Here is a 14,545-nt window from a genome sequence, read left to right as displayed (position 1 = left end):
GTTTGCCGTTCACAGGACGAGGTCATTTTAACGTTCCGGTTTTGTTACATGCTCTGGGAGCAATATGTTATTGGTTAAATTATGTTTCGTGGCCAGAGAAATAATTTTACTTAGAGTCAATAAACGATCAACACTGTCCGCCCTGTGGACGAACAAATCATTTTATTGTACTATTAATCCTATAATGCTACAAGTAATTCCTGAAGATGAATGTGGTTAATAATAACCTGTTATGATTAATCATGTACATCTCCCTTTGAGCTAATTTGTTACTATATATATATATATATATATATATACACAAATATATATATATATATGCTTCGTAAACATAAAACCATGTCTGCATTTGTGATCGGAAAATCTACAAACAACAAGCGCTACTCTACATTGCTCAAAACTCGGGTTTGAATTATCAGTGGCAAATCCTTTAACATACTTTCAGGCTGTGAATCAGAAGCACCAGATTGTCCTTGCAAAGTTGGAATTGCCACACTTTATAGAAACAGCTTTTGTGCACAGACACATAGGCTACTCTCCAAGGAAACAGTCCTCAGTAAAATAAGCTGCAAACATGTGAATATTTGGGTTGAACTGTTCTGGAACAGTGTTGTAGATACAGTTTAACCACTGATTTCTAGTTGTGTCCTATTTTGTAAGGCCAAAAAAGTAGTTTCACTTATACAATGAAACACAGTGTATCCACAACATGGCAGCAGCGGAAACAAAACTATAGCGAGAATCAAAGTTATGCCTTCTTTATTTGCATGAACATTTGGGCATGCAAATCTTCCCACATAGTGATGTAGACATGGAGGTGTGTTTAAACTAGTCGTTTTAGGATGGGGTGGACGAGTCTTAACTTTTATAAAGAATATCTCTTTGGGTTTGAGACTTTAGTCTTTGCAACTTTAGGAATCTTATCTATTTTTATATCTATCAAAATTTTTGATTGTTTTATAATATCTACATTGTAGGTATGTGGCTTAGCTAAGGGCAAAAAAATCTCCAGAAATGGTTTTACATTTACATTTACAACCCAAGATTTGTATCTAGAATGAAATGGTTTGTTTTTATCTTATTTGGAAGGGTCATGAATAGATATGTTCTGCTCTGCTCTGATTGGCTGTTTCACAGTGCGGCTCATTTTAGTAACTCAAATAGCAGGAAGGAAACACAGGGAAGATTTATATTTCAATACTGTCTCTCGCATTTATATCATTGGGTAATCAGAATCAGAATGAGCTTTATTGCCAGGTATGTTTACATATACAAGGAATTTGTTTTCATGACAGAAGCTTCCGCAGTGCAACAGAATGACAGTGACAAAACAAACATGGATTAAATAATAATAATAATAATAATAAATAGAACAAATAAATGTGTATATTTTTTTACTTATTTACAACTCTATGTGGATGTATATTCCAATAGACAGTTTTGTATGTACAGGTAAATTTTGTGCAATTTTGAAGTGTAGACTAAGTGTGTGTGTGTTAGATAAACAAGTGTATGAGTGTATAAATAGTGTTGTGTGTTCCACAGTTTTTGTCAAGTGTTCATGAGATGGATTGCCTGAGGGAAGAAACTGTTCCTGTGTCTGGCCATTCTGGTGCTCAGAGCGCTGTAGCGTCGACCAGACGGCAACAGTTCAAGGAGAGAGTGTGCTGGATGTGAAGGGTCCAGAGTTATTTTGCCAGCCCTTTTGCTCACTCTGGATGAATACAGTTCTTGGAGAGTGCTGGATTTGGGTTTTCACAGCTTCACTAGCTGCTGCCTGTCTGTCAGGAAGCTGGTGATCCACTGACAGACGGAGGTGGGCACGGAGAGCTGAGTTAGTTTGTACTGTATATAGAATGCGGGCATCATGGAGCCGCTATTAATATGCAGGGCATTGAAACTGCTTTCGAATGTATGATCGCTTTTTACTTTCACATCTTTGAGATTTGTGATCGCACGTGCTCTGTGTAAACTACAGCAGCAGTACTTACCACACATTTTACAAGATCAGATGCTTGTCAGTGGTTCTCAAGATTTACATAAGAAGGAGAAAACAATGGTGTTTGAGGCTCACATTATGTCATGTCCCTGTACAGACCTCTTATTATTCAGCTATGCCAAGGTAAATACAGTTTCCAATCTATGGCACCTTTAACTTACTTCATAAAGCATGGCCACATATCTGCAAATGTGCTTCAAACATTCCTTTTTTCTACCAAATAATTTTTTTCCATGCTCCTGCATGTAAACCAGATTAGAAGTATGACTGTAAATGAAATCAATATAATATAAATGAATCACTCTGTTTTTAACGTGCTTTTGTGTGTGTGTGTGGGGGGGGGGGTGATATTTTTAATAAGTCTTTGAAAAGTCCTTATTTAATAATCTAGCCATCTGTAACAAATTACATTTTAAATTAAGATTTTAAAGCATCTAAAATTATCTTTCTCTACACTAAAAAAAGTGTATCACTGATCTTTCCCAATCTATGGAAAATTATTCCTTAATATCAACTGTCACACTGCTTCTGTTACATAACAATGTTTTTTGTATGTCTCATTTTAAGAAATAAATCAATTCAAACTTTAATTCAACTTTGTGCATTTTGTCAGTGAATTTTGTATTCATGGACAGCTAGAAGACCTGATACATTTAAACCAAATTTAGACACTTTTTGACACTAATTTAAAAAATTTGTGTATATGCCCGATGTTGCACATGGAAACAGAAGTCCTGGAGTGCTAGGAACCACCGGGTCAGTCGGGCATTTGTGTCTTTTGCCTGGGACATCCACTGGAGGCGGGCGTGGTCCGATACAAGGGTTAACCGGCGGACCCAGAGGTAGTACTTCAACTCCAGGACTGCCCACTTTATGGCCAGGGCCTCCTTCTCCAGCGTCGCGTACCTGGTTTCTGCGGGGGTGAGTTTCCTACTGATATAGACCACGGGGTGCTCTTCTACATCCCGGAGCTGGGAGAGAACTGCTCCTAAGCCGGTGACGGAGGCGTTGGTGTACAGGGTGAAGGGGTAACCAAAGTCTGGGGCATGTAGGGTGGGGGACGACGTCAAGGCTGTTTTCAGGGTCTGGAAGGCGGCCTGGTTGCCCAGGCTGCCCTTTCCTGGTTAGGTCTGACAGGGGGCAGGCTATAGAGGAGAAGTTAGGAATGAAACACTGGTAGTAGCCCGCCAACCCCAAGAAAGCTCGTACCTGGGTCTTGTTTGTGGGACGTGGGAACTTCTTCACTGCCTTAACCTTCTTTTCCTGGGGCATGATGAGCCCTCTCCCAATCTTGTAGCCCAGGTCTTTGGCTTCGGTGAGGCCGAGGTGACACTTTTTGGGATTAGCCATCAGGCCAGCCCACCGGAGCTCCATCAACACCCTCCATAGACGCTCCAGGTGCGTCTCCCAGCTCTCAGAGTGGATGATGACATCGTCCTGGTAAGCCATGATGTAGGCTTGATAGGGCCTGAGTAGAAAATCCATTATCCGCTGGAACATGGCCGGTGCCCTGTGAAGGCTTAAGGGAAGCACCCGGTAATGCCAGTGGCCATTGGGGGTGCTGAAGGCGGTCTTTTCCCGAGAGCTTTGGGAGAGCTGTACCTGCCAGTACCCTTTGGTCAGGTCCAAGGTGCTGATGTACCGGGCCAGTCCAGGAGCTCATCCACCCACGGTATAGGATACCCATCGAAGGCGCAGAGTTGGTTGAGCTTCCGGAAGTCATTACAGAACTGAAAGGTATTGTCCGGCTTTGGTACCATCATGATTGGGCTGACCCAGGGGCTATGGGAGGGCTCGATGATTCCTAGATGGAGCAAATTCTTTACCTCTTCCTCTATAGCCAGCAAGCGAGCTTCTGGTATCCAGTAGGGATGCTGCCGGATTACGACTCCTGGTGGTGTGTGGATTTCTTGCTCAATGATAGTGGTTCTGCCCGGGTTTACTGAACACATCCTTAAACTGCCAGACCAGGGCTTTGAGCTCCATCTTCTGGGTCGCCGACAGCTGCAGGTCTTTGTCCATGACTGGGCTGCCACACACAGTATGTCACCTGCCCCATTTGTTCCACAACGGTGTAGGGCCCCTGCCAGGTTGCCAGGAACTTGCATGCCGCTGTCGGGACCAGAAATACCACCCTTTCTCATGGTTGAAACTCATGGGCTTTGGCCGGGTGGTCATATAGCCGTTGCTGGGAGTGCTGGGCCATAACGAGGTGTTTCTTCAACAGGGGCATGACTCGGTTGATTCTTGCCCTCATTTCCTGCATGTGCTCGATCAGGCTGCAAAGTGGGGCTGGCTGGTTCACCCACGCTTCCTGTGCAACATTAAGAAGGCCTCTGGGTTGCCTTCCAAACACCAGTTCGAAGGGGGCGAAGCCAGTGGAAGAGCACGTACGGTATCAGGATGTCCCAGTCGCGCCCATCTTCTGCCACCACTCGTCTCAGCATCCGCTTTAGGGTTTGATTAAACCACTCCACGAGCACATCTGTTTGCGGGTAATAGACCGATTTCCTTAATATGCATACATATACCACCATGAACCACATTGTCAATAATGCTTTTGTTCCTTAAATTCCAAAAAAAAATACTGACTACTGACTGTCAACAATCATAGTATAATTATTTTAAGTGGTTTGAAAACTCTTTACATCTGTTTCCCAGTAATTGCAGTTCCCCTTCAGGAACTTGAGCTGTGTCGAAATGCTTTGGGAATGTCTTCAGTGTGAATCATGTGTGTAATCTGTCCAATGGATGGGCGAGACGTTACGGGCAGGATTACGTAGAGACCAGGAACCATAAAATCAGGTACAGTGGATACAGCGGCAGCTTCTGTCATTCAGCAAGCACTCTGTGTGTGTCACTTCTATTTTGCCTCCCTTACCGGTTAGGCAGCCGTCATGAGCGTCAGTGCACATCCCTGGGTATCTCAATCAAGGACCAGACACCCTGTTGTCTTGACTTGTTCGTGACACAAGAGACCTCACACTGTCCACTCTGGTTCTCCCTCACTCATCCAGCTCCACTTGGGCTGGATGTCATAGTGCAGGTGTGGCTGAGGCATCGTCTGTATGCCTTTTCCCCAATTGCTCTGCTCCAGGGAGTTCTGGAGAAAGTGCGCCAGGATGGGGTTTGTCTTCTTTTACTAGCCCCATTCTGGCCGAGTCGAGTATGATTCTTGGACCTGATTTCCCTTCTTGACAGCTCTCCTTGGGAGAGGGCTCTCAGGCAGGGCTTTCTCCCCACCTGAAGTTTTGGAAATGTGGACACCAGCTCGACCCAGTTAACAGCTCATAGGTTCTGGTCTCTCAACTCAACTTCCAGACAAGTCCAGAGCTCCCTCCACGAGGAAACTGTACACCTTGACGTGAACCTTCACTTTCTTAATGCAGCAACCACCCGCTCAGCCCAGTTAACTGCCCAGTTGTTTTAGTGTTGGAGTTCTTTGGCCAAGTTTATATCTTTAATTATGTTGAATATATTATCATGTTTTTAAAATATCAAAATCAGCTGATTGATTTGGTGATTTAAAATGTGCAGAATTGTACGTCTTTCACATTTTACATAGATCACGTTTCTTATTTTGGCACTTCAAAAACAACTGTGTGATAGTAAAAGGTCTTGTGGCCTGTTCCCATATTCAAATGTTTTGCACTGAGCTACTCGAAATGTCTCTGTAATTGGGGAGTTTTTGGTCTTTATATTTCCATCTTTTAAAAATTGTAATTACAGCTTTCTGAAATAAGGCCTCTAAATGAGCACAGGAGTAGACCATAATTTCCTACTTCCGCATTAAATTCAGAGTAGCTGAAAAGAACTCTGTGAAAGTGAAGTGCTGTGACCTGTGCTCATATAGAGTTCAGCTGTCCTGCAGTGAGCGTCTGTATACGATGAGGAGTTTTAAACTTTCACATTTCCAACTGCTTTATCTTCTAATAGCAGGTTTATCAGAATGCAAAGGTAAGTGTATTTTATATGAAGTCAAATTTATTTAACCACGACACAAAATAATGTACTGCAGGTTTGTAAATATGACGTGTCAAATGTTGTCATTCATATGCTATGTAGTGGACTTTTAGGTAAGTAAATGTTAATGGGCTGTTTTAATAAACATTGGTGTGCAAAGTTTAAACTTCATTACTCAACCAATTAAATATTATTACACAGACAACATCACTGGTTTCTTTGGTTCACAGGAAGTATAGATGATACTTCTATAAAAAAATTTATATATGTTAGAGCTAGACAAAATGATGTGAACACCTGGGAAATAGGCAGCATTTCTTTACTAAGTTGTTTACCAAACCTTTGTCTTTAATTATAAAAATTTGGACTAGTCTCCACTTTCAAACGTCGTCTATCAAAATATCAGTAGCTTCAGTGAATAATCTTTTCACACTTCTCTTCAAAACTATCCACAGTGGTTCGATATTCTAGTCAGGTATTTTGTCTGGTTAGGCAGATTATGACATTTATCTTCTTTCTCCCACTGTCCAGGTCTTATGATTATGACACCCATTTTAGAATAAATGTCTGTGATTAAAGTTTTAGCAGTTTATACTCTTTTATGGATGTTTGCTTTATGAAGTTCTCTGTGGTTAGATTTTGTGGAAACGTCCTCACTGTGAATCTTTGTGTTTGTTACTGTAAGCGATGATGTTCTCTCAGTGCTTTATGTCTAATTTTACTCTTCATTTCCTTTCAGTGTCGACACAGTTGATGTTCAAGCAGGGTCATCAGTTGAACATAAACTGTGTTCAGGGTGAAAGCGTGACTATTTCTTGCCTAACTTCAAAAGGCCAAAATTCATGAAAGAGCTGTAATTGCAAAAAATGTTGTCACGTACGCCAATGCCAAAATCCGAAAAAGTTTGTCATAATCATAATTCCTGGACAGATGGCGCACCAAGATGAACCATCATCTGCCCTGGCCAGAAAAATCAACTGATTTGAATATTATCAAACCATTAGATGGATAGTTTAGGATAGAAGAGTGAGAAGCTGATTCAGCATCTCTAAAACTACTGGCAGATTATGAGTCAGATAGATTTCATGAATATGAATTTTATATTTTAAAAACTTGAGTTGTCCATCTGGTTGTGAATTTTTTAGTCCTCATTTCATAAAATCAATTAGCGCATGTAGAGGTAAAATCAGTTGCTAAAAGTAAATTCTGTTTGTTACTGTAAGCGATGTGGTGGTTTTCACGTCTCTGTTCTCTCAGGTCTTTATGTCTCATTTTACTCTTCATTTCCTTTCAGTGCCGACACAGAGACACTGCAAGCAGTTTCATCAGTTGAACATAAACTGTGTTCAGGGTTACAGCATGACTATTTCTTGCCTGACCACAAGCCATTCGCTGGAGTCTCTAACAGTCAAACTACACAAGAAAACCCAAGATAAAGACATCCTGATATATCCAGACTTCTCTCCAGCATCAGAGCGCCAGAGATGGTCTGTGAGGAAAGATGCTGGAAATGTTACACTTGATCTGAAAGACATCAGATTATCTGATGATGGCTTTTATGACTGTCAGGTCTACAAGGATCAGGACTGCCTTCAAGCCACTCGATTTAACCTGAGGGTCAAAGGTAAGAATGCAATTTTTTTTAAACAAGCAAATAATCCCAGGTAACCCATTGTAATGTAGTATGTTTCTTTGATTTCAGAGTGTAAAACTTTGGACTCTGTCTATTCAGCACCAGGCTCATCAGTGTTGTTGCCATGCTCTGAACATTCTTTAAGAAACAGAACTGAACAAGTCACTTGGAAAGTCATTATCGGTCATCAATTAACAGATATATCTCAGTATCGGCCACCAAACAAGCCCTCAAGCAGCACAGAGAAACCCTCAAAGCCTCTGTTTGAGAAAGCAAAACAACAAAAGAACGGATCCCTGCTTATAAGAGAAGCAGTCCACACTGATGAATTGTGGTATCAGTGCAGAGTGAATGAAAAAACCTGCTATGAAGTGAAGCTGCTTCTGAAAGGTGTGTTGGAATGCAATATTTCTAACCCTAAAGTCTCAATGCAGATTCTCTGACAGACAATGACTAATTTGAGAGATTAAGTTTTGCTATTAAAATGTGATCTGTGGTGATTGGTTAGTCACAATTATGTTTTAGGTATGGTAATCCAGTAAATATGTTGAAACATGTAAGTAAAGATGCTTAGGTTAAGGTTTAGATTAAAATAAAATAGCCTGTGGTTAAAGAAGTCATATAAGAAAGCGGCACTGAATCTCAATGCACGACCAAACTACTTTGAGAACCACTGTGTTTTAATATCTGTTTGGTTATACAATAATAGGAATGTGAGAATGTTCAAAGAAGCTTCAGGAACATTTGTATTACTGTCTATATATATTTTAGATACATTTAGTACTGTAAAAACTTTTTTTTTTGATTATACAGTGGATGCAAACCCTATTCAGTAGTAAGCATTCAGACCTATTTGAATTACATTTGTTTAATGATTTTTCCCCACATCAGTCTACACTCCATCCATAAACTATAATGTCAAAGCAAAACAAACTGACTTGTTATAACTTTGAAACAAAAAGAGAGAGATAGATAGATTAATGCCATTTTGTCTGTATCATCTTTTAAGATAATTCTATACATCTATGACAAATTCAATTATATGGATATGATTTAGAAAAACATATTTCACGAGTTCACCCTTACATCTAATCTGAAGGCGAATAGTTGGCATATTTTGGCGCGCTGTCCTGGGGGAGGGGTCCGGGCCCGGAGCATAGCCCGAACCCAAATAACTCCCCCTATCCCTAATTTGGGATTAATAGATTAGAAGTGAGGAGTTGGGGTGGAGGAGGGATGCCGAAAAACTGTTGTGGGACAGGAGGTAGGAAAACTGTATATATATACGCTTGTGTGCTAGTTAAGATGATTAGCTAAACAAGATGCACCTGTGCCAAATTGGATGATTATCTGATCGTGCTCCTCCCGAACTTTGTTAATAAAACCACATATAAGGTCGAACAGCTGAATATACATATCAGAGCAGAAACACAATTGTGTTAAAACATAGATCTGCTGCATTTAAGGCTTCCAAAAATGCGGCCTCCATACATTTTTTAAATTGAAGAAGTTTGGCCAAACTGAGTAAAAGAGCTTTGATAAGAAGAATCAAATTTGCATTTAATGAGACATGCACAAAAACAATGTGTTTCTGATTCCACCCAAAACAGGAATTTTCTAAATGCTATAATAATTGGGGTATTTTGAGTTTAAACTTCACAGACACATTCTGGGGACACCGGAGACTTATATATTGTAAAAAGGGGCATAATAGGTTCCATTTAAAGCTGTAATTGCTGCAGAAGATGCTTTGACTAAGTTACAGGAATAGTTCACCCTGAAATATTAAACTGTAAAAAAATTAACTTACCCTTAGGCCATCCAAGATATAGCCTACAATATGTGAGTTTGTTTCTTCACCTGAACAGATTTGGAGAAATTTATTCAAAATGTTCAGCTGTTTGGTCTCTCATTCTGACAGCAACTGATGAGCAAGTCATGTAATGCAAAATTTCTCCAAATCAATTGCAATGAAGAAATACACTCTGAGAATAAGCATAAGGCTGCAAAATAACACCTTGAAAAAATGAAAACACTTGACATTTAAAACACTTTCCACTATGTCACTATTCACAAGACAAATACCAGAATTCATATGCGTGATATAAAAATAACTTAAAGGGAAACTCCACCCCAAAATTACAATTTTGTCATTAATCACTTACCCCCATGTCGTTCCAAACCCGTAAAAGCTTTGTTCATCTTCAGAACACAGTTTAACATATTTTGGATGGAAACCGGGAGGCTTGTCGCTGTCCCATAGACTGCCAAGTAAGTTAGACTGTCAAGGTCCAAAAAAGTATGAAAGACGTCGTCGGAATAGTCCATCTGCCATCAGTGGTTCAACCGTAACGTTATGAAGCTGTGAGAATACTTTTTGTACACAAATAAAACAAAAATAACATCTTTATTCAACGATTCATCTCCTCTTTGTCTGTCCACATTACCATAGTGCCATTTTGGAAAATATGAGGTTTTGGAACGACATGGGGGTTAAAAATTAATGACAAAAGTGGAGTAAAGGTGGAGTATCCCTTTAATCAGACTGACTCAGACGATGATGTTCATTTAACTGTTCTCTAATGATTACAGATGATCCAACCCCAGAGGACAGTACGGTTGGTCAGACTGAAGACAACAACAATTATGAGAGCGAAACAGTGATAACTAATTCAACAGCAGTAGTGATGACCACAGTAGTGTCTCTGTGTGTCCTCATATCACTGACCATCTGTGTCATTCTGTATTTCAAAAAACGAAGATGCAAAATCGACAGCCAAAGTAAGTCCACAACTTCTGAGTATGTTGCAATGAAGAAACTGTAATACTGTAACTTCATGATGTAAATTGATCAGATGGTAAAGTACTTATTTTTGTGTCTAGTAGATGATTTGAACTGTCAGTCTGCCGTGTGTTATTCTGAAATTTCAGGAGGTAAGTGATATTCATGTTAAATCATTTTACAAAATATGTGTAATATGCTTGATCAAGTGCATTTAATAAAAGTTGTTTTCTTGCAGTGTTGGATGCGCCTTTGTATTCTTTAGTTCAACGTAACACAAACCATGGACACATGTAAGTTACTGCAATGCAGTAATTAAATCATTTATTTTATATCTGTCCAGAACTACATACAAATATGTAAACAATTAAGATAGGATAAAGTCACATCATATTGGTTTGGACTAATTTAGATGCATAACTAAAAACATCAAAGTTCATATAAACACACTCACAACAAAAGTGAAACACGCCAAAAGTAATACTGCACTTCCTCTCCAGTATGCATTTCTTGACTGGCATAAATTTATAAACTATAACAATACACTGTATGCTTTATGTATGTAGCTTCCAGTACAATTGTGAGAGTTTTGTAGAATTTATAATCTCAGTTTATAGCATGGGCAAGCATTATATATATAAATATAAATATATAAATATATATATATATATTATCAGTATGAATTCATCTGCAAAAGTGCACTTTCAAACTATTTACTTTTTTTCCACCAAATTAATTTTTAAACTTTATCTCCCAACAGCTGGTATGAACAAACAGAAGCTCCTGCATGTAATCCAGACAACATTTATGACAATAGAGTGCTGTGGAATAAATGACTTTTTATTGTTTTCTTTTTTAATTATTTTTTCCTTTCTTTTTTATGTGTGCATGACTTTTTTTCTAGCTATCATTTTACCAAATAAAACAATTGTAAATGTAAATATAATTTTATACAAATATATAGTGGATATCTAGAGGACCTTGGTGCAAATGGACTGCTATAAACAGAATTTACTACACTCATTTCATTTCACAATTCATATAAATATTTTTTTTTTTATGATTTCTTTACTCTTCTATAGGAAGATTAAAAGTTTTGGCTGTATGAACTTTCAGTAGAGGGACAGTTATTTTAATATTCTTTAAAGGGGTCATCGGATGCCCATTTTCCACAAGTTGATATGATTCTTTAGTGTCTTAATGAAAAGTCTGTAACATAGTTTGGTTAAAAAAAACAAGGAGAAAAAGCGGTAACTCCATCCACAAAACATTTCTCAATGATAGTGTAAAAAACACCTTTTTTACACTGTCAGAAACAGCTATTTTCAGAGCACGTCTAACCGTATGCTTCTGTGGTCTGTGTTGTGTTGAAAATCACTGAAGAATGACAGGAGACAGCCAGATTGGGTCTGCATAGAGAATATATTTTTTATATAGACAGGTCGTCATGACAGTTTCAGTTCACACATCAGTAACACTTTTCCGTTCGGTAGAGAGAAGGAAAAGGAAAAGGAAAACCAAGGCCAAGGTAAAACAAGGAGAAAAAGCAGTAACTCCATCCACAAACTTATACAGAGGAGCATATAAAACGTGACAATATTGATTTTATAACAACTTAAAAAAATATGGTTCGTCAATGCATATCTGCTTAGAGAATGTATTTTTATAAAGACAGGTCATCACGACAGTTTCAGCTCACACATCAGTAACACTGTCAAATAAATTACATCTCAAAGTGCAACAATTCACATCAATGAAACATGTCTGTTAAGTATATATGATCTTACATCTGTAAATAAAAAAATAAAATAAAATAAAAACTATTTAAACATTGTGTATTTCTGTGTGTGAATTATTTTCAAACAATGCTAACTATTAATCTGTAGCATGGAACACAGCATAGCTCTTCCATTCGGGGGAGAGAAGGAAAAGACCGCTAAGAGAACAGCACAGCAGGTATGGCTGTCTGGACTGAACACCTTTGTTTGGGGTGGGTGAAACCATCACCTCCTTACAGACCCTTTTTAAACGTATTTTTAAAATATTTTAACCATGTTACACTCACCCCGACTAATTTCACTAGATTTTGCGTAACATCATGTATAGCATACAGAAGAGTGATTTATAATCAAAGAAGGAAAAAAAATACTAATAAAAAAATATAATAATAAATCATACACAAAATACTCATCTCTACAGTTAAATTACTTGGCAACCAAGTGTAACCCCCAAACATACAGACTGAAGAAAGTCTAACAACATTATTGCTGTGAAGTGAAGGACTAGGAAAGGCAAAGGTTTGCTACTCCTTTACCCAACCACAGGAAGACGTGACATATACACATCTTATCAATAGATCACATCCAGGACTGCATAATTGTCTATCTTAATATACCTCACACAATTATGTATTATTCCTTTTTAATGAAATTAAATGCAACAAATAAATGAAGGGATAATAATAATAATACAAACAAAAACTATGTATTCACAACAAATAGGTTAGACACAGTATGAATGAGCTTATTTAACAGCTTTGCCAGTCTTAACAGAATATACACAATTACATATTATTCCTCTATAAGGAAATTAAAAAAAAGAAATTAAACTGAAAATACATCAGTAGATACAGTAACAACAGAACAACAACAACAACAAAAAAAAAATTATACAAAAGTAACCTTTTACCAGTAACTCGTAGTATAATTTTGTTCTTCCCAAAAAGATTCTTAACATATTGATTAGACAGTCTGAATGAGCCTATTTAACGGCTTTACGAGTCTGCCATGTCTAGTACGAAAACCCTCACTCTGATCAGGTCTTTTCACTGACAACTCAGTTTTCTCAAAGGTAGATGGTTGTACAGTAGGGGAAGGCTCATTAACAGGGCTTTCTTCGTGAACTGCCTCAACCTCCATGTCATACTCTGTATTTAAAGTGACACCTGATGCAGAAGCATCCTGATTCCCACTCCTGCATTCAGAAGGGTCACAACCAGGTTTATCACAGTCAACATGGGAGTCAGCACCAGCAAAAGTAACATCACACTCAGTGATAGCAGATGTTACCAAGTTCCCTTCAACATCATTTGCCTGAGCAGTTTCTTCAAACATCACATTCTACTCATACAGCTCATCTATGTTTGCTACATGACCACCAGGACTACTAGAGAGGTCAGCCACCTATCGAGTAGTCCTTTCTTCTACAAGATGCTCAAAACTACAGCTCTCAAGTTCATCATCACTCAAACTGGATAATTGTTACTTGATAGCGTCTGTATCAGGCAGTGGCAGAAAATCAACCGGCATAATCAGATTCTTATGAACAGTTTTAACAACACCAGAAGGGCTTCTGAGTTTTTACATGTTCATCAAGATATTTTTTAGATCACTATGTAAACTGTACTCTCCCAATGATATGCCAGATTCTTTTTTCCTTTTTCACCTTTGTTGGCCAATAGAACTCTTTGACTAATATCAACAGGCTGACCCTTCCTTCTTAAGTTATACATTTCTGCCTGTCTATATTGTTGTTTTCCTGAATGTGACTGCAAGTTTCATAGCCTCACAGAGGACACGCTTGAGTGACACATATTTGTCAATGTCAACTGTTTCATGTTACCAAGAGTGCGGTTCGTTCTTTCCACCTGACCATTGGTCATTGGGTGGTATGGTGTGGTGTGAGTTTTTTTCAATACCAGCCAGCTCCGCAGTCAACAAGCTCTCAAAATTGGCACCCTGATCAGAGTGAATGCTAACAGGAAAACCATACACACAAAAATGGAGTGGAGTTTTTGAACAAGAAATTGTTCAAAAAGTCTATACAAACTAATTCGAGTGGAGACAAAGTGGTAATGGAAACTAATGGGGCCCTAGCCTCTGGCTAAGGAGCCTTGCTCACAATGCATCTATTACAGTTGTGGACGTACTCCTTGACATCTTTCTCCATTGTATCCCAATAAAACCTCTGTCTGGCCAACCCAAATGACCGCTGCTGACCCTGATGGCCCGCATCATCATTAATGACTTTCAACACTCCCATTTGAAGCGATTCAGGTACAACATATTGGTCATTTTTCTGTTTTGTCACTGGGTGATTGGACACACAATACACTATCCCCAGGCACGTGTTCAGTTTACCCCATTGTATATATCAATATGGTTAACAT

At 38.7% G+C, this 14,545-nt stretch overlaps 1 protein-coding gene across 1 annotated transcript; it reads left to right on the top strand.

Moving 5' to 3' along the window:
* Positions 1-2,631: 2,631 nt before the first annotated feature.
* Positions 2,632-11,213, top strand: LOC132158988 (uncharacterized). The gene is made up of 7 exons (XM_059568634.1): positions 2,632-2,920; positions 7,257-7,586; positions 7,665-7,985; positions 10,188-10,376; positions 10,479-10,529; positions 10,616-10,670; positions 11,138-11,213. Exons 2-7 carry the CDS (start codon positions 7,322-7,324, stop codon positions 11,211-11,213), a joined length of 957 nt encoding a protein of 318 aa, XP_059424617.1. The 5' UTR covers positions 2,632-2,920; positions 7,257-7,321.
* Positions 11,214-14,545: the final 3,332 nt, after the last annotated feature.

The sequence above is a fragment of the Carassius carassius genome, chromosome 15, assembly GCF_963082965.1.
Source record: "Carassius carassius chromosome 15, fCarCar2.1, whole genome shotgun sequence".
NCBI classification, from domain to species: Eukaryota; Metazoa; Chordata; class Actinopteri; order Cypriniformes; family Cyprinidae; genus Carassius; species Carassius carassius.
Note: the sequence above shows the minus strand (reverse complement) of the source record. Positions and strands in the feature narration are given on the sequence as shown.